Source organism: Ostrinia nubilalis, chromosome 14 (assembly GCF_963855985.1).
Source record: "Ostrinia nubilalis chromosome 14, ilOstNubi1.1, whole genome shotgun sequence".
Lineage (NCBI taxonomy): Eukaryota > Metazoa > Arthropoda > Insecta > Lepidoptera > Crambidae > Ostrinia > Ostrinia nubilalis.
The window spans coordinates 4,421,805-4,449,644 of NC_087101.1; the positions used below are offsets into that span (position 1 = coordinate 4,421,805).

General features: G+C 36.0%; 3 protein-coding genes across 3 annotated transcripts in view; 2 read left to right on the forward strand and 1 right to left on the reverse strand.

Moving 5' to 3' along the window:
- Positions 1 to 3,816: 3,816 nt before the first annotated feature.
- LOC135077987 (E3 ubiquitin-protein transferase RMND5B) lies at positions 3,817 to 15,042 on the reverse strand. The gene is made up of 8 exons (XM_063972525.1): positions 14,725 to 15,042; positions 13,997 to 14,089; positions 13,553 to 13,713; positions 13,045 to 13,251; positions 8,542 to 8,719; positions 7,798 to 7,982; positions 7,100 to 7,251; positions 3,817 to 4,116 (listed from the first exon to the last, which is right to left on the reverse strand). Exons 1-8 carry the CDS (start codon positions 14,858 to 14,860, stop codon positions 4,050 to 4,052), a joined length of 1,179 nt encoding a protein of 392 aa, XP_063828595.1. The 5' UTR covers positions 14,861 to 15,042; the 3' UTR covers positions 3,817 to 4,049.
- Positions 15,043 to 21,700: 6,658 nt separating this feature from the next.
- LOC135077988 (prohibitin-2) lies at positions 21,701 to 22,980 on the forward strand. Its single transcript, XM_063972526.1, has one exon. It carries the CDS (start codon positions 21,826 to 21,828, stop codon positions 22,723 to 22,725), a length of 900 nt encoding a protein of 299 aa, XP_063828596.1. The 5' UTR covers positions 21,701 to 21,825; the 3' UTR covers positions 22,726 to 22,980.
- A 1,817-nt stretch (positions 22,981 to 24,797) lies between these two features.
- LOC135078299 (transcriptional regulator ATRX homolog) overlaps positions 24,798 to 27,840 on the forward strand; it is a 33,054-nt gene continuing 30,011 nt past the window's right edge. The window contains exon 1 of the mRNA XM_063972897.1: positions 24,798 to 27,834. Within this exon, the coding sequence (XP_063828967.1) occupies positions 24,952 to 27,834 (2,883 nt within the window). The 5' untranslated portion in view covers positions 24,798 to 24,951. The remainder of the gene's footprint in view (positions 27,835 to 27,840) is intronic.

A 27,840-nucleotide genomic window follows, 5' to 3' on the forward strand; every position in this document is an offset into this window, starting at 1 on the left:
ACTGTTGCTTTTAAGAGTATTAAAATTAATATTTAAGTTACCTTGTGGATGTAATCGACATTTCTCGAAGAAAACCTGGGGCGTTACTAGGGCAAAGCCCTATTAAGGTCCCATGATTACTTGTTAGCATAAGTTCAAAGAACGACTAAACGTTTTCAATTCAAAATTTGTTGATGAAGAATTTTTATTATGTCTATTGTCGCAATATGTAGACAAAAAATGTTTACCATACTCTAGTCCATTTAAGACAATCCATAATCAATTTCGGTGACTTACATATATGTTTACTGATATTTTAGGTAGATCGAGCTATAGATGAAGGTTCCCTAAAGAATATCTTTAGACCCCTTCTTACCATTGCCCTTGAATCATCATCACATAACATCTTTGTTTCTAGATTCGGGTCGCCTAGTGTAATTACGGATTAAATTATTATGATAATATTTAATAGTAGTGACTACATAGTGATAGATGTGATACTATATAGTATGGAATATTATTTAAAACAATCAAAATAGGTGGATAGTACTCCCTAAATGCATTTAGGTTCCCTGTTACGATTAGTCAGTCGATCATAATAAGAGAAATGTTTCTAACAATATTACTAAGAGTAATATATTTGTGGCACCATATTCCCATCGATGTTATTGCAAACCTTATCAACACCGTTTCTTGGTAAGAATGCCCCGTGTAATAGCGCTAAATATATTATTAAATAGTAAAATGATATGATGGAAATATGGTACACCTTAGTTTTAAGTTTCAATTCAACTTATTTATTTTGCTTCGCCTACTGTTTTATTTATTAATCAAACATTATCTAATAATTGTAATAATTATGTAAAGATTTTATCTTGACTGTAAACTGAGCAATATAGTGTATAATACATATATTAATATAACCTTTATGATATGTATGTATGATCTGAACATAAATATACAATACAATGCTGTATACAGGGCGATCAAATGTACTTTACTTATTTGAACTTCTTTCTTTAAAGTGATACAAAAGTTATATAAATGAAATATATTTAGTCAATAGTCGCACTAGCCGTAAGTAAACCGTATTTTGTGTTCAAACGAGTGATCTTCATTCAATCGCTTACAACAACAGAATTTATGTATACAGTTCAATTAATATTTATCACAAACCACAAATTAGTAACAGACAGTGAAATTTTGATACTTGCAGCTGCTGCCTCGAGCTAAACCGAAAGTGGTCAGTAGTTCAGTACCCCACTATTGGAGATAGACGTGGCTCTGTCCACTCTACGAGTCCGATAGCTTACCGTGCCCTCCGAAATGCTAAATCATTCGGTCTGTTACCAATTTAGGTGTAGAATAATAACTGATGGCATTCGCCTAACAGTAGTAAAATTTCCTTTTGTTTTTAATAGTTTTAAGTAATTAATTTTCGATCTAGACGAGTAGGTTCCCTCATAGAAAGTTACCTCCTTGTGCTGTCTATATTAAAATAGATTAAAATTACTTTTGATAAACTAATAAGTTTCCCATATTATCAAACGAAAGCAATTTATACTCAAAACTATAAATGTAATGTGAGCGTTTAAATATGAATGTTGGTGGCGTGCAACAGTACGAGGTGGTTTTCTCTCAAGTGCCTACTGTAATTATGCTTCTATTCTATCATTAAAATGTGTTAGCAAAGTAAGGAAGGAATGATTGAAAAGTAATATGTTTGGTGACTGCCGGGGATGAGCGATACAAACACTTCACTATGTGACAGCATATTTTATTTAGATTAAGTATTACAAAAAATATGCACACTTATTGTGTTTGTAGTCGGTTGAACCCGGTAGTCAACGAGAGCCTTGAAAGAATACACCAAGTAGTGTCTATGTGATAAGATTTGTGTCTAGCTCGACGGTAATACTTATTGGAAACTTCAATCCTGCTTTTTCGGCACCTCGATACTTCTTAAACCATGGAAATCAAAATAAACACCATCCATTAAATGTTAGTGAACATACGGTCTGTGGTTTGAGTAGTATGTATTTAAATTGAACCCTTTATTTTCACGCGTAAATGTGGTAAATATCTTGGGTAACATAAAGCGTAGTTAATGTTAGACTGATATGATGACTGATTTGTGATGAAGCAATATTATTTATTAATGAAATTTATATTTTTATTTTCTAAAACCAGGAAACATTGTTCCCATTTTAAATGTACCTCTATCTATGGAATTAACATGTATCATACATAACTGCTTTTAAATAGGGTGCATTTCTTTAAAACCAAATAAATCTTGTTTTAGTTGTTTTCTTTTAAAATAATTGTTGCTTTAATATAAATCATTAATTAAAGTAAATCATTATTAGAACATGGCTTTTATAGAATATTATTGCATATTAAATTGAGCATAATATAAATGGGCACTTATATTTTAACTTTAAGTAATATTATTGCCAGATTATCTTACTAACTGTATGTACTCAGAGTACCTAAATAGAAAGGATTTCGTAAATAATTTAACTTTTGGTTACGTGGTATTCTTGTAGGCAAAGGGAAGGTAGATGTGTGCCAAATGTTACAAAAAAAATATTACCGTGTAGCATACAGATTCAAATACCAGTAATATGGGTGTATTTATATGATGATAAATGAAATATATTATGTAACACATAGTTACATTAGGATATAAGTGATATTATGATAAATATAATGCTAAATTATGAAAATACATACATTTTTGCTGTATTTAGGAGCGTCTTCCATCTTACTCTTATTGTTTTCTTGTAGGTTTAGACGGCCAAAGAAAAATATCATTTGAAAGTATTGACAGTGTTATATGAGCTACTAGTTCCACATAATAATTATGATGCACAACGATCGCTTGCCGCTGTAAATTAATGTCTAAGCAAAATTCCTAGATTCCAATAAGTTTAAATGCTATTCCAGTGGATATTTTTCTTCGGCTGTAAACACTAGCCTTTCTTTCGGTGGTATAATAATGTAGATGAAAATTTACAGCAATAATTAGTACCTAATTGTAGTACTTTGCTGGTAGATGCTATATGATATAATTGTGTGATAATCGCAGTTTATTTACTAAGCGCTGTTCTAAACTGAATTTTGGAGACATAAACGACTCATAACATCGGCGAATGTTTCTATAAATCCAAAAAGCTTCTTTAAAGTTATATCAGTATGATATTAAAATTGTTACGCCTCACTTTTACTGTCGGGAATATAATATTTTTATTGATTAATTTATTTTTAGGTTAATAATGCTGTTATTATTTAATATTCTTATCTTATAAAACGAAACTTCGAACAGCATGTCTGAAGATATTGTATTTGTGTTTGGATTTATCGTTTTATGGGCAGAGTGACTTTACTACTACAAACATAAACAATAAAATTATGATCGACGTTCTGTACTGAATTATGATCGATGTATGGACGTCGTAGAAGTTGTTGTGGTGGTAGAGTCACTACTTGCTAAACTAGCTGTATTGGTATGTCCGACCTATGTTTAAGTATAAAAATATTGTTGTTGTTGATATTTTGCCGGCTTTTAAAACGACACCACTCTTTATTGCTATTGTTGAAAGTTATTGCCAAATTTTTATTTGTCCTAAAAATCTTTGTCTTTGTACATATCCATTAAATAAATTATGTACTGAGGATCAAAATGTGTTTTGATATTAAAATTACCAATACCAACACTCCATATAATATCCAAGTTAATTGACAACTGGCCAAACGTGAACCGTGCATATATTATAATGGTCAGAGCTAAACATCTAATGTAAATAATAGGGATTGTAAATAAAGTAAACAACATAATACTGTTTCATTTTATTACAAAAAGAACAAAATAGACGCCGCTACAGGCCTCAGTAAATATACAGTGATAATATTTATCTTACAATAACATTGAGTTAAACATCTATAGAATATCTGCATAGAACGGTACGAGCGTCCGTCCGTCATCTATATGAATCTGCTAGCTTATCATGTTTAAAGTTTACGTTACATATTTGAATATCGGAAAGACTTGACTTGTTGGGTTCGTTGCTTCAAGAGAAGTATATCTGCCTCGCCTCTGCGGGCGCCTGCTCCATGGGGCAGTAGGGGCATTTCAATCTGGAAAACAAAGAACTTTGAAAAATATGATAAACATCTATAAGTTATGTTGTGGTGTTTACTACGATCACAGGTGGAGATTAAGCAGTAATCTTTTTGAGGCAAGAATTAAGAGGAACCAATAGTCATGGATGAATTGGGCCCACAGTTCACGTGCCAGCCAAAGCTGGCAATAATGTATTTTCGGACAATCAAGTTGGTTCATGAAACCCGTAAAGGACGTAAAGCTAAACTATGGGGTGACACTCCTAATAAAACAATAATAAGTGGTAAGAGGAGACTAAGGAAGAAATATGCGAACATCAAGCCCCCCATCCACAATCCGTGTGTGTGCGTGGACAGTAAAGATCAAAATAATGCTTCATTTGCCTCTGGTGAATTGAAGGGTCGACCTCCAGCAGTGGAGACTAAATGACCTGATTATGCGCCCATGGCGAGCTTGATGAGTGCGTCACATGAGATAACGTGTCATCCTCAATATGACTTGTAAATGGAGGGGGTCTTGCCTATGTAGTGGAGACTGAATGGTTTTGTCGCAGAATGTCATATTCGCTAAATGTAATCGTGAAAAACGTGGTCACTTTTTGGAAAAAATTGTGAATGACATTCTGCGAAAGGGGCAAAATTTTTCGCGAAGACATTTTGCGAATATGACGTTCTGCGTCAAACTACCTACACAGTGTCAGCCCAAAACTCCGCCACAAGAGTGGCGTTGTCAGTAGCACTCATCAAATCCTCCTGAGTGCAGTTGCTTGGGCACTCAGGGCACGACATCAGGTGCTTCATCGACCTTCAATAACCTGATAATGATGTATATTGTGTACTGACTTGGCACCCATGGCGAGCTTATTGAGCGCGTCGCGGGAGATGACGTGTCCGCAGAGCAGGCGCATGGGCGGGTTCTGCTCCGAGGCGCAAAAAGACAATGCCGGAAATTGGCGACTTTTTTTTTCGCGCGGCCATCGACCAAACCTTGTTTTTTGATTACAAAATAGTGTAATAAACCAAACTTACTATGACATGTATACCTCTAAACTCAGTCTGAACTGAGTTACGAGCATTAGAAGTTTGATGATTTTACATATTAGATTTGCTTTTTGCGCGCAAGTTTTGTAAGAAATTGCAACAAAATAGTGACATTGTATGTGTAAACAAACAATACCCTCCATTAAAGGCTTCAGACATCCGTATGGAGCAGAATCAGCGCAATAAAAAATATCGCAATATTTTGTTGCAATTTCTTACAAAACTTGCGCGCAAAAAGCAAATCTAGTATAGCCTGACCAGGAACATAAAAACCCTCGCCATGTTGCGGAAAACTAATGGTACTAATTTCTTTTAATGGCAACAGTAACTGAAAACTTCATTTACATGTCACCTTGCATGTCAGTCTATTGTTGTCAAAGTGTAAACAAAGTTTATTTTAAATGTTTGCAATTGATTTTGTGAATTAAATTGCTAAAATATTTTTATAGTCGTGAAAGAAAAGTGGTTCACGATGTGTTAATGTATTTGTCGAAGAGAAATATTAAGGGTTCGGACAATATTTTCATTGAATAATGTTTCCGACAAAGGTTGTCAAATTGACTGACATGTTTATCGTATAGTACAGTCCACTATGAAAATTAGCTGTAGTCTGTTTCAACTACCTATTTTAAAGTTTTTTGTCACTTTCTAAGTTTTGAATTTTATGGAATTGGGAAAGAAGTACCGAGTTTGAAGCGTTCATGACCAGACATTGCAGTTGAATATTCAAGTTCTGAATTTGATTATTGATGAATAATAAAATAAATCCTACTAGCTCGATTGATGGTTTCATTTAATTTATTTAAACCAGGTTACCTTTAATAATATTTTTCGTTAATTTATAAAAATATCAAATTAGCCCGTAATCCTGAATCCTGATACATAAATTTAGCCTATTAATTTAACACATGTACGACTGTACTCAGTGTTGCACTATCAAATGCAATTGAAGCGCCTCTATGCCAGGGTTTTTATGTTCCTGGTCAGGCTATATGTAAAATCATCAAACTTCTAATGCTCGTAACTCAGTTCAGACTGAGTTTAGAGGTATACATGCCATAGTAAGTTTGGTTAATTGCACTATTTTGTAATCAAAAAACGATTAGTTATTATTAGATTAGATAAGTTTGATCGATGGCCGCGCGAAATAAAAAGACGCCACCTTCCATACAAAATCTGGCATTGCCATTTATCGCGAGGACATTTTACGAATTTGACGTTCTGCGTCAAAACCAACTGAATAATCTGATAATGATGTATATTGTATAGGCTTGATTTCCTCCTACGCTGACGTCGGTCGCGTACATCGGTCGAGCGTACGAATAAACACAATGTTCTATGAAGCACCGCACTGCAACGCCGTCGTCAGCGGCAGATGATTACATAGAACTAGTGTGTAATCGTGCGCGCCGCTGACGTCGGTCACCGATGTCAGCCTAAAAGGAAATTAAGCCATAGGCACCCATGGCGAGCTTATTGAGCGCGTCGCGAGAGATGACGTGTACTCAGTTTGCCTATAGTAAGTTGGAGTGGGTTGTGTTCCTACAGTACAGACTAAATGAGGTCTGCTAATAATTATCATGATGTATATTGTGTACTGACTTGGCACCCATGGCGAGCTTATTGAGCGCGTCGCGGGAGGACGTGTACTCAGTTTGCCTATAGTAAGTTGGAGTGGGTTGTGTTCCTACAGTAAAGACTAAATGAGGTCTGCTAATGATTATCATGATGTATAGTGTATATTGTATACTGACTTGGCACCCATGGCGAGCTTATTGAGCGCGTCGCGGGAGATGACGTGTACTCAGTTTGCCTTTAGTAAGTTGGAGTGGGTTGTGTTCCTACAGTAAAGACTAAATGAGGTCTGCTAATGATTATCATGATGTGTGTTCCTGCAGTGGAGACTGGAGACAAAATAATCTGATAAAGATGATGTAATATTATGTTGTATACTGACTTGGCACCCATGGCGAGCTTATTGAGCGCGTCGCGGGAGATGACGTGTCCGCACAGCAGCCGCATGGGCGGGTTCTGCTCCGACGCCTGCTGCCGCAGGATGGGGCACGCGAACACCGAGTGGTAGCCGCCGCCGTCCTCGCCCAGGTCAACCTGGATATGACGATCAAGTTAATAACAAAACGACACAATTATAGCGGTAGATTTACCAGTGGGCTTACAACTAGTAATTGGGCTGGCTGGAGCATAGGGTGGCAAATGGCAAAGTATACCGGCAATTCAATTGTAGACTAACCTATCGAATTGTAAAAGACGCTCCCTTCGGTAAAAATAAAAGCTACTGGCGCACATTACTATTTTGTTATCAGATAAGATCAATCATTATTCAATATGCAAATTTTTTTTTATGAATAATTTCACAAACTTAAGTTTGTGCTCGATCAGTCTTGGACATTGATTGATATAAATTACAGGTAAATGAACGAACAATAAACATTTTCGTCCATAAAAGGTGACACATAAAAGCTTGCAAAGCGTGTAATAAATGCTGTATATTGGAACGCGTTGGATCATCTGGTGTGGACTCTGCTAATCTGCAGTAGGTATACGGTTAGTAACCACCGGTTACAGTACAGTATACACGCAAACCAACGGGAGTCAGGCGGAGCAGTAGACATATGGTGTGTAACCACCAGTTACCTCGAGCGGCAGGTGGTCGTCGGCCCAGGCGGCGATGACGTGCGGGTGCGTCATCTTGGCGCGGATGTCGTGCAGCGCGGGCAGCACGCGCGCGCCCGCCAGCACGCCGCCCGCCAGCGCCGACAGCGGCGCTAAGCGGAGTAACGCGCACGCCTCGCGGATAAATAACTCCGCTGCTTCCGCGCCTGGACAAAAAACACTCATTTAATTGATATTGCAGTGCGGTGCCGCAACTTAGGGCGTTGATGAGCAGGTTTTTACCCGGTCTCAACACACGCTCTTATGACAAGTCTTCATTAATTGTGCAGACCTGCATACAGTATGCAGAATGATGCAGGAAATTCCTGTCACACATGGTATAATAAAGGATTTGCATTTGGAGAACCATTTTCAACTGGCCATTCAGAGTACGGGATATTTCCATGACGCATGCGGAGTCGTTTACACTAGTGTAGGGCTTCCCAAACTGTGCGTCGCAATGCCCTGGGGTGTTGTCGCATAAAAATGGCGAATTCCCAAGGGCGTCATGGTAAAAAATGTTTGGGGAACTAGTGGATACTCATCAAGCGCCATCGCAAAAATCGGGACGTCTGGCAACGCTAATACTTTTTTATACTTTTTTTATGTATAAGAAGCCAAATATTTGACCGCAATCGTACCTGGTGTTAAATGAGAAGCAGTCTAGGATGGTACATAAGTGCCTATTCACTCTCGCCTTGAAAAGGCCCGGATTACGGAACTCACCGAGGGCCTGCGGGTCGAGCAGGTGGCGGTAGTTGCGCGGCGCGGGCGGCGCGTGCGGCGTGCACCAGGCCAGCGCGCACACGCACGCCTGCAGCTGCCGCTCGTGGCGCGCCGCGTGCGCCGGGAACGACGCGCGGGCGTACTCGATCGCGGCTACCACGCCTTGCTCGCGGGCCAGCTGGGAATAATGGAAGTAGGTTGATTAGGGGCGTAGCTACCGCCGTAATTATAAAGGGCCTCTAAAGCCGGATTAACTACCTTTATTTAATGGAAAGGGCCTCCTTAAAGGGATCAAGGATCCTTGTCTCATATCATAGTCATGTATCATTATTCAGACACAAATTAGTCCTGCCCAAAACGCGACGTATGGATTGATGCTTAAGAGCGTTTACGCCGTTTGGCGCAAAAACAGTACTTTTTCAACTCGTTACAATCATTAACCAGTAATATTACAAATATGTTATAGGCATAAATAGTTAGGCAATTTCGTCGTCTAAATAGTTAATTGAGAAAATATTGCGATTAGTTTAGTATTTAAGAATTCTATCAAGATAAGTCCACACAGGTTTTGTAAATTTCCACTTTAGCGTCAGTTTACAAGCTGAAATTTTTATAAAAATACTGTGAAAACGATTTAACAAACATTTATATCCTATAGCATAGATCCTTGGGCAAATAGTTATCTGAGAAAATTTTTAGATTTAAGCATTTTACAATAAGAAATCACAAATTAAAAGAACGTGAAATACCCAAAAATCAAAGTGATTTTTTTACCAATATTCTTCCTTTATTCAACACAAAAATAGCTTAATATAATAGAAGAATATCTTATCTAAAATATTTACTTTGAAATTCAAAATAATTCATTGTAATTTTTTTTCTATGAGTATTTGAAAAGTACTATAAAACGCCGCGCACGAATCGTTCAAATTCAGTCCGCCTCGAGGCGTTCCAGAGTGAGGTCACGTCGCTCGGTGCTCTGCTGACGCGTATATATGTCACGCGTACGTTGATCTTTGACAGGTAGCTGGACTTTTATAGTGTATCCGCAAAATCTTGGTGGTAGATTTTGCGATCACGTGGTAATTAAAATATTTTATTGTTATTTTTCATTACAGTCTATTTTTACAGCAAATTCTATTTCAGACGTAATGAAAAATAAAATTAAGTTATTTTTAGCGATGAAACAAAAACGAATGACGAAAATTTGGAACAGCAAGTTATGTATGTATACTAATATTATAAACAGGAATAATACTAATAATTTATTTGCCATAAATAGGTGGTTACAGAATAGTTAATAGGAATGCTCTGCCAGCAGGGTCCCACCTAGTTGTAGGGGGAACATACACAACATATTACAGTCGGAAAATCTTTGCGGTACTTCGGATTGTAGTTAGTTGGACAGTGGTCATTTGGCGGCCACTTGAATCGTCTCACCCCTAAGCTTTTGGCTACCGCCGGCGCACTAAGCCGGTTGATGCCTAATCTCGGAGGCCCGGCCGCACTGAGTCGCTAACTATACTTTTGCGTCGCGCGTTGGTCCTATATGGGGCTCGAGTATGGCACAGTGCTGTGTAGTCGTGGAGCATCCTACTGTTGAAAAAAGATATCACTGAGGCACAGGCTGAGGTAATTCGTGGATACCGCATAGTATCCGCAGTCCGTCTATTCCCGGTTGTGGACACTGACTATGTCCCTACTGAGGATAAATGGGAAAAAAATTTATTGTCATTAGTGGCGACGTATAACAATCCTACTATCCTTCCTACTAATATTATAAATGCGAAAGTTTGGATGTCTTGGTGTCTGGATGTTTGTTACTCTTTCACTCAAAAACTACTGAACGGATTTTGTTGAAACTTTGCAGTATTATTGTTTATAACCCAGATTAACATATAGGCTATAATTTATGACGATATGTGACAAATAAATTTCAATAAATAAATAAGACATGTCTAAAAAGCGCAATCTATCGTCATTGGTTAAAATCGACAGCGCTGGACAAACTACTGTTTTGACGTTCGTAAATATTCATGCGGGGGAAGCCGTGAAACGCCATCTATCAACATGATATCAAACAACAGATTTTACGAACTAAGGAGTAAAACGAGGTCCACGCGTACGAAGTCGCGGGCGGCCGCTAGTTCAAAATAAAATTAATAATATTTGTATTCATCTGGTCTTACTTGACTTTTACTTTACGTATGTCATGCACGATGACATTTGCGTCAATATTTGTGTACGTCCCCACTAGGCATAATTGGGATGTATTTTTCTAATTTGTCATAAGTTGTGAGAAAGCCTGTAGCTACAACTGGGAAAGTATGTGTCGCCACTGGTGACAATCAATATTATTTATGCCATTTATCCTCAGTGGCGCCAAATTTTACGTCGCACCATAGAGGCAGTTCTGCCTGTATTAGAGGAGTGGGTGCGACGGCATGATCGCCTCACACATAGGGCGACCCAGGTTCTACCGGGCCATGGGTGCTTCGGGCCATTCCTCCATCGTATAGGCCGAGAGCCTGTAGATGGTTGTCAGTTAACTGCAGTCTTGGCACGTGAGTCACCGCAGCAGACTGACACGCTCCAACAGTGCCCAGCCTAAGCGAACGAGCGGCGGTTGGAAATGACCTCTCCCTACCAATCGGGAAGAGGCGTGAGATAGATAGATAAATTGTTTATTTGTTGTAACACACACTTTTTTTAATGCTTTTAACACACATATTATGTATAGTTGCTATTGAAATTCAATTCAATATCGAAATAAAGTTAGTTAGTCAAGAAACACACTAGGTGACACCACTGGTATTTTGTTACACAGGTTAGTAATAATTTCAACAGTTGCAACATAACAAAAGTGACAAAACAACAGAAGATAAAGATGACTAGCGTTTCAAATAGTTCCCTGCGTCAGAGTGATGTGTGCCGCAGCGATGCAAAAAGCAAAGAGCTCAGTATAAACACTACCCTCAAAAGGGCAGAACTCTCATTTTCAGCTTTTGCTAGAGAACGTACAGGTACGGAATGAACCCGCTCGCTTTCGGAAACAATATCTACATTAGTATAAAATATATTCTTATGAGACAAATAATCTTATGATATAGTGTGCTTACTTTCTGTGAAAGTATTCTTTCACAGAAAGAAGCAGTAGAAAGCGGGAGCGAGAGGCCTCAGCCGACACTCCGGTTATCCGCCGCCGACACCCTGGGCGCAAGAGGACAGCTTATGGTCTCCAACTGTCCCTTCCTAACAGGCCTCGGTCGCTAGACATGGAGGTGTCTGGTGGCGGCTAAGGACGAATGCTACAGGCAACAGCCAATGGCGATGTCCCGCGTTCCCTCATATCACTCATATGGATCATGGCAGAAACAGTCAGGTTTTTAGTGGGTGTAGGGGCTACCCACCTTCTGGTAGGAAGAACCCCACATAACCCATTAGCTGCCCCCGCAGCTGGTGGGTATGAAATGTTATGCATTTTCCGGATAAAAAAAGAATAGTTAACAGGAAAAGTTTGTTTTGAATAGAACCGATTTGAAAAAATCTCTCACCATTAAAATTCAAATTTTTTTCTGCTGAACATAGGCTGTATAAAATATTCTCAAAATAGTAAAAAACCTTTGATAATTTACTATTTGATAAAGAATTTACGTATTTATTATTTATTAGGACTAATGTATACCATGATTTATAATTATGGAGTCGGTGTTGGAAGATTTGAAGATTTTATAGTTTCCTTGAGCTGTCACTTGACAGCCTGGCACACTTTTACGATGGTGGATCAAAGTATTTTGGTTTGACTATAGAGCGTGAGAACACGCACACAGTCGCAATTATTTTAGTGTGAATAAAAATAGCATCGAAATTACCTAAACTTGACATGCCACGCTAGACGTAAACGCTCTTAATGACAACTTATTCGGGGCTGTCAAATTCACGCTACGCCACCTACATATTGTAATGTTACGCCATAAAATGGTAACATCCTGGTAGTTAAAACTTTGCGCCAAACACACTCAGGAATAACATAGTTTAAACTCAGCATAGCTACAACAGAATAACATGGACAAATACATGAATTACACTTTACACTAAGTCAGCCTGTAGAGCCTGTACAGAACCATCATGATGTAGGACTTGAAACATAAATTATGGAGGCAAATTATATCATACATAGGCAGCACAGCGGGGAGTACGTCAAATCGTTTCTCGGCCCACTGCAGCACAACTTGTGCAGAGTTGTCATGGTCATAAACACAGTGCAGGATTGTTGGAATATATAATTATGATCTCCTTACCTTGAGCGCCTGCATCCTATGCAGCGTGAACGGCAGCGGCGAGTGTGTTAGATCGTGAGCGCGTTTCTCGGCCCACTGCAGCGCGGGCAGCGGGTCGCCGGCCGCAAGCGCCGCAGCACAGCGCTGCAGCGCCGCAAAAGTACAAGTGCGCTCCACGCCGGGAATCTTGGCTTCTTCTAACATAATCGTCTTACGGTCTTACCTTGAGCGCCTGCATTCTATGCAGCGTGAACGGCAGCGGCGAGTGTGTTAGATCGTGAGCGCGTTTCTCGGCCCACTGCAGCGCCGGCAGCGGGTCTCCGGCCGCAAGCGCCGCAGCACAGCGCTGCAGCGCCGCAAAAGTACAAGTGCGCTCCACGCCGGGAATTTTGGCTTCTTCTACGAACGCGTCGCCTACGTCTTCTAAGCCCTGAAGATGTTTTTAATCTTTGTTAGAATAAGTTCTGAATTTGACCAAGAAACGTTGTTTTTGTTTTACTGTGTGGTATTTTTTTCTGGTTAAATATCAACTGGGAACATAAATACCAAAAGTACAAAGACCTTGAAAACTTTTTTCATTTTATAGTCAGCAATACCAGTCAGTGCAATGAGTGCTTCTGGCAGACAAGGAAGTGAGACCATAGTAGAACAACTCACTAATCTGACTATGAAGTTGGTAGGAGTAAGAAGTAAGTAAACACACTTACTAATTTTAAAACCTACTGTATTACCTGTCTGTACAAATGCTGGGCAATGGCTTGCTCCATTATAGGTCTGTTTGTGTCCGTGCAGAATGACTCAGCTTTCGGTGCCACTGAGCCGTAATCAGCGATGAAGTGTCGGTCGATCGACTTGCCAACACGTGACACTGTGGCATGCAGCTCTCTGTGTTCTGATAACAAATATATTACGTTATTTTAGTCCTCTGTTTGTTACAGTTAGAATTCCTAATCTAGGTTGTAGAAAACTGGCTCTATTGTTTATTTTAATCATAGATAGCTACAATTTGTGAAAAATCATGCCATAGATCTATCACTCTAGTAAAAAAATACCATAAGTTATGAACAAACTTGAAAGAAAGCTATCAAAATTCTTCATTTAGAAGAAAACAAAAATAAATTATGTCCAGAGTCTGAAAGAGTGAAATAAAAGTAACTGATTACATGTTGACTCACCTGTAGACATCTGAAAGACAGTCTGTTTGACCCGCGCAGCTAATTCACTGGCGACCATGGCTTGTGTTTGTGTCAAAGGTGCATTTGACCCCTCTGGAAATGTATAAACTTGATAAGTATACTAGAAATTAATTTATTTTATGATCAAATTATTGATGGCTATCAGAATTTGAAATAGAGTAAATATCCAGCCAGACACTATCAGTGACTGACAAAACACCCCTCAATGAACATCCATAATGAATATTACTTCATTATGGATGTTCAAGGAACAAATTGCAGAAAAGTCTAAAAAATCTTAGTTGTTGAAATAAACATGGTATTTTTTAATCCAATAAAAAATATGGCCTTTAAATACTGTCCAATGACTGGAAGTTTACCGTGTTGTTTATTTAAAATTAAAAGAAGGCAATAAAATTTACAACAATCAGGTTTAAGGTAATTGCTAATTGCATACATTAAAAAGTCACATTAACACGCGGGATATAAATAGTTCAAGTACTTTCAATGTTAATTTGCTTTCTTGATAACAATGAAGAGAAAGTACTTTTATGATTAGCCAGTATTGTGCTATTGTACTGATATCATAAAAACAAGCACATACGATAGATTGAAAGTATTTAGTGCTGCCATTAGCCTGACCGAAAGGCGCAAAGATGTATGGCAATAGAAACAAAGAGAAAGTCAATTATTATGAAAAACATTGTCAAGGGGAAGAAAATACTCACGTTTAGCAATTTCCTTCTTTAGATTCTCAACCTGACCAATAATATCTTCTAAAACCTTGTCTGTGTGGTCATTTAGAGAGGTAAATTTAGATAAAGCTTTGTCCAAATCTTGTTCCACACCGATGCATGAATCCATGGCTTATGACGGTGAAAATGATAACTTTCTCGAAATAACACTCTCTATTTACGTAATATATTCAAGTAAGGAACTTAATGAGAGAACAAAGAAGTAAATATTTATATATTTTTCACTTTTCAGACGAAAACAGACATCACTGCTGCTTGGGAAGGCAGATGTCAAAAACGAAAACGTCAAATAATTTCTCTGCAGTTTGTCTATGACAAAGAGCATAAAAGAGTAAGAGACGGCACTCCATAGATATTTTTTGAGCTCACGCACACATATGCATTTTAGAGAACGACCCGCAAATCTTTACCAACCGCACAAACTGCAGGCGGAGCTACCAACATAATGCCTTATTTTCTGACAGTATTAGTGACGTTCGTAATAACTTATCGATTATCGATACTTTGCTAGGGTTGTAATTGCATATCGATATCTAGTATAGGAACCTTCAATATTTTAATGATTACTATTTTTATTTTATACTATGTGTAAGTAAAACGAAGTTTTGTAACGTAAATTATTTATTTCGAAATAAAATAGGTATATTACAATAAGTATTGAACATGACATAGCAGTTGTAGGCATGAGGAATTATTGAAAATTATAACAAAGTACAGAAATGATAATTTTGTAAACTTTTATTTTCACAACTTTTTCTAAGAAAAAATAGGATTTTTATTTATAAACATCTTTAATTTTCTTATCAGCTGATCGAACCTCAGCCTCAAGATTACTTTTCAATGCTTTGTTGCTGTGCTTTTTTACTTTTGTCAGCAAAATTGTTTTTACTTTTTATGAAGCTGTCATTAATGATTTTACAACTTTTTCTTAGAAAAAGGTAACTTAATATTTTAAACATCTTGTCATAAATTTCTTTATTATGTTGTTGACATTTAAACCAACTAAAATTACAATTTGTACTCAACATTAAGAAAATGAATTTTCCAACATTTTCCATATACAGTGTGAGTCACGTTAAAGTGTACATATGAAAATAGATGAAACTAGACCTATTTTTATCGACAATAAAGAGGTCAAAAAATTTTTGAGATTTTTTTTTAAATTTTTATAGATTTTTTTTTCTTCCAATTACTTATTGTAAAGAAAACGTAATAACTTTTAAACTAAGAGGTATATCCTGATAAAATAAAAACAGTAATAATGCTAAATAACAGGCGATACTATAAAAATACATAAAATACACAAAAAAGGCCAACAAATAATCAAAAATTATACTTTTTGAAAAAAATCTGCTTTAAAATACGTGTTTTTTTGGTTATTTGATAAATTTCTCCAAAAAATGCCCCTATAACAGGTGATTTTTATTACTTTGTATTATTCTCTATCATATTATCTTTGTAAAACCAAAAATTGCATGTTTCTATCCCTATCGCAACATTTGCTATGATCTTTTGAACAAAGGCCTGCCACAACATTATTCTCCGCTACAGTTAGAGACAATTTTAATTTTAACTAAAATGCTTATTTTACTTCGAAATCTTTTGTTTTTATTTGAAATCTAACTTGTCTCTATCAAAATAACAAATCTAGAGCCATTTTCAGTTTCGTTGTTAACGAAGCGTTGAATGGCGCGCCCGGAGAGGCTTAGTTCAAACGATCATTGCAAACGTTGTGATAGAGATAGAGACATGCGATTTTTGGTTTTACAAAGGTAATACGATAGAGAATAATACAAAGTAATAAAAACCACCGGTTATAGGGGCATTTTTGGGAGAAATTTATCAAATAACCAAAAAAAACACGAATTTAAAAGCAATTTATTTTCAAAAAGTATCATTTTTCATTATTTGTTGGCCTTTTTTATGTATTTTATGTATTTTTTTTAGTATTGCCTGTTATTTAGCATTATTACTGTTTTTATTTTATCAGGATATACCGCTTCGTTTAAAAGTTATTACGTTTTCTTTACAATAAGTAATTGGAAGAAAAAAAATTCTATAAAAAATTTAAAAAAAATCTCAAAAAAAAATTGACCTCTTTTTTGTCGATAAAAATAGGTCTAGTTTCATCTATTTTCATATGTACACTTTAACGTGACTCACACTGTATATCTGGTCGGCAATATGGTCATGATAAAATTGTTTAGCTTCATTTACGGTGGTACATAATTGAATTGTTGGATAAACGAGACTTTTTTTATCATGCCACCATTCGCGAAGAGATATATATGCATACAAATCATTGTCAACAGGAGTTTTCACGCTCAAACACTCTTCACAAATTAAACAAGAACTGTTCTGTAATAGTTTGGCAGCTAAATACCCGCTTACATATACTACTGGTTGGTTTTCAAGGCTACACAAATTTTCAATGGGCTGTTCTAAGTTTTCAGGGTCCGGGATAGACAACACAGGATAAAATTCAGTGTCTGTGGAATCTTGAACATTAATTTTTATTTCTGTTGTTTTTATATTAGTTTTTAAAATGTCTTTATATTCCAGCATATGTTTATTGTTGTCTGCTTCACAATTAGCACTTCTGCTATGAGGCACTTTCAGCCCAGTAACCATGCTTGTTTTAAGCGCTGCAGTAAAGTGCGTGATAGTGGGATTTCTATTGGTTACACTGTGTTGCCTAATGATTCCAAATAAGTTTTCCAGAGAGTCTTGGTTAAACTGTCTAAGGTTCATATATTTAAACCCTTCATTCTTTAACTTTTCCCAAATATCGTTTAAGGATTTGATAGATATTTGATATCCCTTTACGCATTTAACATTTTTTAGTATCGTGTTTTCTGCTGTTATAAATTTTATGGTTTTTAACTTATCAGTATAAAAGGTCCAAGACTCAATGTGATTACTTGATGTGGAAACATTTTCCCGGATCCCTTTCTTTACGTCATTTAAAGATGATGGACCATTTGTACAATCAAATAGTTTATCTAACTGTTCAATCACAAATGCTGTATCATTGCAATCAGAAACTTCTTTCCATGCCATCATTTTTAAAATAGCTGCCACGGTATTACTCAGAGCATGCGCAGCATACTTCACCCTCATCTTAGTTTTGAATGTTGGATTTACAATGGTACTATTCAGTTTTTTAAAATTTAAAAAATTTCTGTTGTGTTCTTCTGCAACTACCAAATGCCTCCATTGTGCAATTTTTCCATCGAAAGACATATTTCCACTTTTAAAGAAATTGTTTCGTAATGATTTGAACAAGTGAGGGATGTCATAGATTATAAAAATTTTGTCATTATTTACAGAGAAAAAGTTGCTATCTATGCCTTGTCCACAGTTTCTTTTTAACATGTTAAGAGCTCCTATATTTGTAGATCCCTGATCACAAACTGTTGTTAGAACCACAAATCCGATTTCTTTTAATTTTTTGATGATGTCCGATATAATTTTTGCCAGTTTTGCTGTTGATATTGTGCCTTCCACAAAATAGTGCGCAATATATTGTTTGTATTTATGTTTAGCACCCTGTATCATAAACACTAACGCATGGTCTGCAATTTTCTTTTCTCGTCCCATGTTCTCGCCCTCTCCATAATCCACGTAGCCATCCACTTTATCAGCAATTTCGTTATAAATTATCCGTTTCTTTAACGCCATCTCGTCAAATATTAACGAGCAATATTTATTTTCCTTTGGCATACTTGATGCTTTTGCCTCTAACATATCAATTATATTTTTATTTATACCAGGCTCCATTGGTATATTTTTTAAAATCCTTTGGAGCGTTTTAGTGCTTGGTAGCGTAAACAGCTTTTGCATATAGCGGTATGCTTTAGGGGACCGTTTAAATATAGCCAAAGCATATATTTTGTTGGCTAAAGTCCACCTTTTTCCTTGTGACTTTTTTTTGTTATTCTGCACTACATCCTTTACTAACGATGTCAGCACTTCCGAATCTAACTTGTCTAAATTCACTCTTGACTTCGCTATATTCCTTATTGTTTTTTTTGCATTTTGTAACTGTCGCCAAAGCCTCTTCTCTTTAATTGTAAATGTTGATGAAGTGTCTGTAATAATAATAAAAACATTTCCATTAGTAAAAAAACAACATTAAAGCAAATTGAATTGAATATTGGTTAATTAATCAGCAATTTTACTTAGTTTTTTAAATTAGGTATGTTTTATCTTACCTTTCATTTCAATGTTTTTCTTAGGTCTTTTATAACTGTGGACTAATATTTCTGCCTGTGCATCTTGATGGCAAATGTTTTTATCATCTGAAATATTATAAATATGCAAATTAGTTTAAAATTTATTTTGTTGTTTTATGAAACATATTATTTCCAAATCAATCAATCATTATCAAGTTTTAAAAAAATGCAAAGACAGGATAATGATAGCTCTTCTCATAAAATATGAAGCGTGGGCCCACCTTCAATAACAATGACATAATATTAAATTAAAGGCATTTAGAGGTTTTAATGTTCTGCATTCTGGATGCGTTCTGCGGGTATGTCAAGACAATCTGTAAGTGGTCGTGATAAGGCAATCAGTCACGTGTGCTTTGCGTTCTTTGTTCGTATCCGCACGGTCAAATCGCTTTAATATAAAATGTACAGAAACCTAGAATGTTGTACATATAAGTTCATTTTGACCTGACTGCAGACTGCAGAACGCATCCAGGGTGGCATTCTTTAGTTTGAGGGAAGGCATATTTTAGAAGGTAAATAATTAGTTTGTACACTTACCATGAGCAATGGGTTTATAGGTCATATGTTCTGGTGCATTGGAAGTAGAAGGAAGAGGTTCAAAAGTTGTTTTCGCAGAAATACCAGAATCTGGTATATCCACAGCTCCCAAACATGTTGAATTTAGTTGTTTGGTTGTAGTTGTAAGGGGAACTGAAAGCAGATAATGAAATGTGAATTGGGTAATAAAATGTCATGTTCTTACCCAACTTTAGGGTACAATCAGTCTAGGTACATGTCTTGCTCACATTAAAAATTACTAGCTTATAAATATTATTAAACTAGCTGACCTGGCTAATTAATGTAGATTGCCTAAAATTTTTCAAATTGGTCCGGTACTTTTTTTGAAGAATTTGTATTACACAAATTACTAAAGTCCCTCTAACTCAACACCTCATTCTAAGCTAAATTGTGTTACGAGTGGGCTTCGAGTTACGGAGCCGATCAAATACAAACAAACAATTAAATATTTCCTTTTTATATTATTAGTATAATTTTAGATAAACATACCTCGTTCAACTGGATTTGACTTCTTTGGAATGCAATATGAATGATCATAAAGAACTGTAACAAAGTATAGATATAATTAATAATTGAAATTATATATTATTTATTGATAAGCATACAACACATGTTTGTGGTTACAAAGAAAGAACCTTGTTAAATTGCATTCGGTTGGTTTGTTTTGGAAACCAAAGAAAATTAATTAAGACATCTAAATAATTCAGAAAAATTGATAGATAGTAAATTAAATTTAAAAAAAATAATTGAAGTCATCATCATACCTGTCTTGAGGTTTTCTTTATTGGAGTCTTTTACATGAAGAGGAAACTCTGTCAAAACTTCATCTGGCAAGATGGGATTGCTCAATTCCAGTGTTGGAATAGCTGAGTTCTTCAGCCGAGTTCCTTTGGCATTGAAGGATTCAGGAGTGAAGTGCCCACCACAAACAAACTTAAGTTGGTGTAACTTTTCAATAGGTACATATGCTAAGTCTTCTATGCCAGCATTTTTAACCCACATTCGACAACTGAAATAACAAATACCTATTAGAAAAGAAAAAGAATAACAAACTGAAATTTATTCATCAACTAATTTCTTTTAGTATTGTTATGCAATTCATTTACAGAGTACGAAACAAAATACTGAAATTAAAAATTGGTTATGGTTATTTACTGTATGATTAAAAATATTAATCCCAGCCTTTAAGTTTACACAATCAGTAAAATTATCTTGTAATAAATGAGTGTTATTAGAAACTTACCGGTCAGAATCCAGAGGAAACCTACTCAAAAGTAAGGGTGATCCACCACGACTTCGCCTCTTATTACAAATAACGCACTTCTTGTTGTTTCTACTCTCCATTATCAGTAGAAGCCTAAAATGAAATAGGTATTAATTAAACAAAGCCTATAATTTCTCTCCAACCAGTGTCAATGCCCTGGTTCATGCATTTACCAGTTTTGAAAGTACATTTACATTTTCATCACATAGGGTTGTTTTTAATGAAAAATAGATTTGTAATAGATCTAATATTTCAAGTAAGTAGATAACATACCCATTAAACAGAAAAGTAAATAAGAGTTTAAACTTCTGTAGAAGTTGAAACACAGCTTATTTAAAAGAGTCTCTATCTCACAAAAAACATAACACTGAACAGCAAACTTTATCACGCCCGATACGGAGGAACTTAATCAACTCAACGTAAACGACAGAAAAGTTTATTTACAGTAATATTGCACCAAATCTGAGAAAATAACTTCACACGAATCAATTCGCCGGTTAAAAACTCAAACTCAATTGACAGACATTTTTTTTCATTTGTCAAACTAACAATACTACCAACATAAGGACACTAAACAATTATTTTTAGTATGGTGGTATTGATCCGCGGGTTCCCCTGCTATAGTGAAATCAATCCAAAATGCACTTTATTGCTTAAGGGATAAGGTTGTATATCAATTGCTACATATAGAGACTAGTCTTTGTATGAGAAGTGTCTACCCACTGGTCTATGATTTTAAAGCGGAGTGGACACGGACATAATGTGCAATGAGAGCTTCGAGCGTGGCCGTATAAAGTGGAGACGGCATCATCTACTGAATCCTTTTTTGTGGTTTCCTCATCTATGACCAACCATAGTCAAAATAAACTTCCTTCTTTTTTCACTCTTAATTTTTTTTATTATCTTTTTGTCTATGGTAGTTGCACAATTCGCCTGTGATCGAATAGGTTAGAATTTCTTTTTGGGAAATCTGTTGAAATAGTTATTTTATTGCATTTTTTAGAAAGTTTATCAATAATGGCTCAAAGCAAGCTGAACGACATGGCTGGGAAGTTTGCTAAAGGTGGGCCACCTGGGCTAAGTATCGGATTGAAACTTGTAGCAGTGGTTGGTGCGGCGGCCTATGGAGTCTCGCAATCGTTGTTTACCGTCGAGGGTGGTCACCGTGCCATAATGTTCAACAGGATTGGCGGCGTGCAGCAAATCGTCATGAGCGAAGGTCTTCATTTCCGCATACCTTGGTTTCAATACCCCATCATTTACGATATTAGATCACGACCCCGCAAGATTTCATCACCGACCGGATCCAAAGATTTACAAATGGTCAACATTTCTCTACGAGTGCTGTCGCGCCCTGATGCTAGTCACCTGCCCGTCATGTACCGTCAGCTCGGAACGGATTACGATGAAAAAGTTTTACCTTCCATTTGCAATGAAGTTCTAAAATCAGTTGTTGCCAAATTCAATGCCTCACAGCTCATCACACAACGTCAACAGGTCTCCTTGCTGATTAGACGTGAGCTTGTCGAACGGGCTGCTGATTTCAACATCATTCTTGATGATGTTTCTCTCACAGAGTTGAGTTTCGGTAAAGAATACACTGCCGCTGTTGAAGCGAAGCAGGTGGCCCAACAAGAGGCTCAGCGTGCTGCTTTTGTTGTGGAAAGAGCAAAGCAAGAGCGTCAACAGAAGATCGTCCAGGCTGAGGGAGAAGCCGAAGCCGCTGAGATGTTGGGTAAAGCCATGGGCATGAACCCTGGGTACCTGAAACTGCGTAAGATCCGCGCCGCTCAGAGTATCTCCAGAATGATTGCTCAATCTCAGAACCGTGTCTTCCTTCCTGGCAACAGCCTGATGATCAACCTTCAAGACCCCACCTTCGACGACCTCTCAGAGAAACTGACTAAGAAGAAGTAACAATCAGCCTCGGTAGAGTGTGTTGATGGCATTGAAGCGGTAACCACTCTGACCGAGCAAGAAGCTGCTGTAATAATCAGTGGTGCCTCTTCAGTTGCAGTTTAGCATTGTCTGTGTTTCGAGCATTTCACAAATTGTAAAAAGCGAAGTACATAATTATGCTATTTACCCTTAATGTTGCATTTTATGTTATTTAGTTGTAGGTCTATAGAGTGTATGGGAATCAGATGATTTAAATAAAACATCTAATTAAAACATCACTATTTTATTTCAATACCAGTCATTGAAAAGAAATACATGTAAGAGCCAATAGCTTGATGAATCATATAAAATTTAATTGCATCACACTAATTTTCCAATTAGAGAATCATTGTTGTTTACATCTTACAGGCTTGGTTGAGAAGTAATGGGATAGTAGTATTTATATCTACAATATGTATGTATAATGTTGTTCCTATCATATTAGATTGCAAAATTAAAAACAAGATACAAACAATTTAATTTATTACAGTCACTAATTAACAATAAACTAATGCAGTACAATAGAATTCATTCATTGCTTTTTGAGAGCGGATGGTTGCGGTAATCTGAACTTGGACATCTCAATTTCAGCTTCAAAAAAGCTCATATTGTCATAGCAGAAGTATTCGGGGACTTTGTAGGCTCCACTCTTGCTTGGGTCAACTCCAGGACCGACGGGCTGGGATGCAGGATGGACAACATTGCTGCTAAGTCCAGGAACATCAGATGGCACTTGTGCCGCTGCAGGCTTAGATGGCGCAGCTGGTCCCTGATTTTGACCAACTCCCTCGCTATAAAATCTTGGCAACACGCTTAGCTTGTTGCATCGTAAAGTAATCCTCGATAGCATTATTTTTATGTTACACAATCACCAACAAGTGAACAAAATCAATCAAATAATTTTTTTCTGTCAACCAAAATGACATTCTTGACAGATCAGCTGTATTTTTTTCTTTTTTTTAACGGAACCAAAAACAATTTTAGAACCAAGGTGCTTTATAAATCTGCCAAAATTAAGTTGTAAAATATTTTCTGGATGTTTAGATGTAAAACTACGCAAATTAAATATCTGGAGAATAGAACTTTGGTAATAATTTTCTTCTGATTTGCATAACTGTTTATTCGCTTAGAAATCCATTACTTGATTATTATACTATTTTATTTCCGCCATAAAATAGTCTTACACAAGTTAATTTAATTCATGCCTATGATTTGATTTTCTTGAATAGACAAGAAGACTTCATTAATTATTCTTCAGCAGATAAAAAAATTATGAACCTCACGGATCGTTACTTAGCTTCTCCTTGCTCGCCATCTATTTGCTCACACTAGAAATACAGTACTACTCCTCTTTAGTCTATGGTTCTTTTTCACGACTGTTTTGGATAGTTTACCTACCTTGCTTATTTCGCCGAATTTTCGGAGTAGAAGTGGAATTATGTGTATGATTTATTGACTATTTATTAATATAACGTGCAATAATGAGTTACAATCTCAGTTAAAGCCGTAAGTGCGAAGGAAATCACTAAAACGCTTGTTCAGCCATTTACATGAAAGGTGAGTACAAAAAATTGGTACCTCTTGTTTTTTTTAATTTTTGTAAAATGCTGTGTTTCTCTGCTACAGGAATACTGAGAAAACATTAATGTACAATTACAGATGGCATGCTTCGTTAGTTTTATGTTAGAAGATAGTGAGAAATTATGCATACATCGTAGCTATATGTTGTAGTACATCTATATACCTATTTATTTGCCGCTATTTTGTGCATTATATTTATGTATACGAGTATAATCCGATTGAGTTGAATAGGTCAGGGGTCTACGATTGCGTTCCTTTCAACGTAATTTTATAATATTAGTTCTCGAAGAATAATCTATAATCGCCGAGTCAGTAGTTCACGATTGTTAAAATATTTTAATAATTAATTGATGTGTAATTTTGCTTTGTCTAAATTATTTTGGTCATAATTTCATCAAATAACAGCGATCGAAAAAATATTGTGCGCCCAAAATTCAGGAAAAGAAACGTAGATTGTCTATGGATTTTTATTTCTATTTTTGGTTAGTGGCGTGTTAGCGTTTTTGTGTACAGAAATGAGAATTATTTCGCAAGTATTGTTGTAAACCTCAAAATACTGTTACATTTTTACTACGTTTAGAGATTTATGCAATCTAAATTGTATAGTCGCAAGATAATTGTAAAATGGCGGACGAAGTGCCCGTTTGTGATGTATTATGTGAAGCAATGGAATATTTGTCGAAACTGGGGTCTAATCTGAGGGCCCGGTCTGAAAACTTGAAAGAGAAAAGAATACGGAAAGAGAAGCTCAAGAATTTCCATGCTGTACAGAAAGCAGCGGACAAAGTTCTCCTGATATGTCAATTGTCAAAAAAGTCCTTAGAAAATGTGGAAGTTGGCGTTAGAAAAGTGCTGTCGATGGTGAACGATAGTCAGTCCAGCATAGGCGTAGATGCGGTGTCTCCAGCTCCAGCAGTTGCCGAACCAGAAGCGAAGTACCAGTACTTTAAATACCGCTCACGCAAACTAAGGATAGCGAAACAAGTTCCATTAAAACATTACATGTCAGTGAAGGTTATGGCGCGAAAAATGCCCCGGTCGATGCAAGATAAGTATCCGGTTTACTATGATTGCAAGTTGTATAGAAGAAGGAAAAGAAAACAATCTTCAGAAAATAATGAAAATACTAAAAAGAAATCTGACGCATTGGTTGAGAGAGATAAGACTGAAGACATGCATTCAAAAACAACAAAGGAAGGTCTTAAATTAGAATCTGATACAAAAGAAAATAAAATAGAATCTAAATTGCGTGATAAACAAACTTCAAAGTCCAATTCTGAAACCGAAGATAATGACGGAAGTAATTTTAAAGACAGGGGAAAAAGTGAATCATCAGATGTTTGTAAGAAATCAAAAATTGATTCCATTTCAAAAAAATCTGATGGAAAGGACAAAAGACTATCATCTGAGTCAGATGGAAAATCAAAAAATGAGGAAAGAAGTTCAGAGAAGTTGGAATCAAAAGACAGAAGACAGTCTTTAGAGGACAAAGCAAAAAACAAAAAGCAATCACCCGAAAAAGCTAAAAGTGATCCTTCAAAAAAATTTGATTCAAGAGACAAAAGACAGTCTTTAGAAGGCAAAATAAATAAAAGTAGGCGAACTTCTGAGTCTCATAAAAAATCTAGCAGTGAAGAAGCTAGTTCAAAAAATGGAATGGAATCAAGAGACAAAAGACATTCCTCAGAGGACAAGCGAAAATCCAAAAATGACAGCTCAAAAAATTCTGAAATGAAACATGACACAGAAAAATCTTTAGAGTCAAAGAGCAAAGCTAAAGAAGATGATGATGATGATGAAATCCCAAAGAAATCATCAAAATATGGCAAAACTAAATTCAGAAATAATAGAATAATAGATGATGATAGTTCTGAAAATAGTAATGATCTAACTTCTAGAATTAAAGTACCAGATGTTCAAGGCAATGATAATAACGAGTCTGTAGAAAATTGTGAGAACAATGACAGTACATTACAGTTGCACAAATCTAAAAAAAGGAAATTAAATGATTCAGATAGTGAAACTGATGACAACAAAAAATCAGAAGAAGAAAGCCAAATTAATTCCGATAACATAGAAAACACTCCTCAGACTGAACCTGTAAAACCATTGATAAAGTGTGTTAGTCTTACTAAATTGCTGAAACCAGACATTTTAGAAAAAAATGCACCCCAGGAGAATACTAAATCCAAGATTGTTGGGATTAGTGAGAAGAGTTCTGAAAACAATCAGAATACTAAAAATAAACAAAATTCAAAACAAGGGAACAATAATAAAATAGATAGATATCTATCAAAAGTACCATCCAAAAAGGATGATGACTATTGCATGCAGAAAAGAAAAGAAGTTAGTAACTTTGTACCTAAAAATTTTAGTATTAAAATAACTAGACTACCTGAACTGTCTCAAAGTTTTTTACAAATGCATAATTTGATAAAAATTACTCAAAATGAAATAATAGTTTGTGAATTGATAAAAGAAAAAGGATTGATTGAAAATTCTGAATTAATTGTAAATAACCAGTCTGAAGAAGACCAAAATTCTAGGAGCAAAGAGGCTTCACCAGACAATTTGAATGTAGCAAAAAGTGCTCTTCTGGATGATTCCGAATCTGAGAAATCTGATGTTGGTAATAAATCACCATCTCCACTACCAATAACTGAACTAACTGAGAATGTTAAAAATGCCTTGCTAAATGACTCGGATGCAGAAAAAAGAACAGAAGAAGAAAATGAAGGTATAAACAGAAGAGGTCAAGATCAGAACCAAATAAAAAATGTCCTCTTGAATGATTCTGATTCAGATAAAAACCAAAAAGAAAATGAAAGCATGCATGTAAAAAATAAGGCTAAAACTAAATTACTTGAAGATTTTTCTAAGATCAAAAGTACTTTACTTAATGAATCAGATTCTGATAACCATGAAGCTGCAGATTCAGACAAAGTTCACAAAGATAAATCTCCAAAAAATAACCAGGATGTTGCTGATGAACAAAATAGTTGTGAGCCAGATAATTCTCAGTGTGAAAAAGAAGTAGAGTTACAAAACAAAGAATTATCACAAGATAAAGAACAAAACAATGAGCTGGAAATGTCGAAAAGTGAAAGAAAAAAAGGCAAAGAAGGAAAACCAAAATCTAAGAGAAAACACATAATGGAGAGCATGCATGCAAAAAAAATGTTACTCACATACTCCTCTAGCTCTGACACTGAAGATGAACAGTTGAAAAATGCCCTGAAAGAAATTAAAGATTCTCTGCTCAAAGGCATATCTAGTTCTGATGATGAGAAAAAAAAGAAAGAAAATGATGTAACTAAAAATTCATCATCTGATTCAGAAGAAGATATTTTGACAGGGGCAAAAAGTAGTAAAAAATCAAATAAAGAAGATAATACTGCAGAATCTGGGAGATCTGGAGACAATGAGAAGGATGATGCAATGAACAACAAACGTCAAAGGGACAGCGATGAAACTTCAAATGATTCTTTGAATCCCACTAAAAAAAAGGTTAGG

Bases quoted from the DNA above. Each gene is read 5' to 3' on its own strand.
- LOC135077987 (XM_063972525.1), bottom strand. From the start codon at position 14,860: ATGGATTCATGCATCGGTGTGGAACAAGATTTGGACAAAGCTTTATCT. The intron at 13,714-13,996 runs GTGAGTCAACAT...ATTTGTTATCAG, and splicing joins TGTCTTTCAGATGTCTACAG to AACACAGAGAGCTGCATGCC. The intron at 8,720-13,044 runs GTAAGACCGTAA...CATTATTCCCAG, and splicing joins ATAGAATGCAGGCGCTCAAG to CTGGCCCGCGAGCAAGGCGT.
- LOC135077988 (XM_063972526.1), top strand. From the start codon at position 21,826: ATGGCTCAAAGCAAGCTGAACGACATGGCTGGGAAGTTTGCTAAAGGT.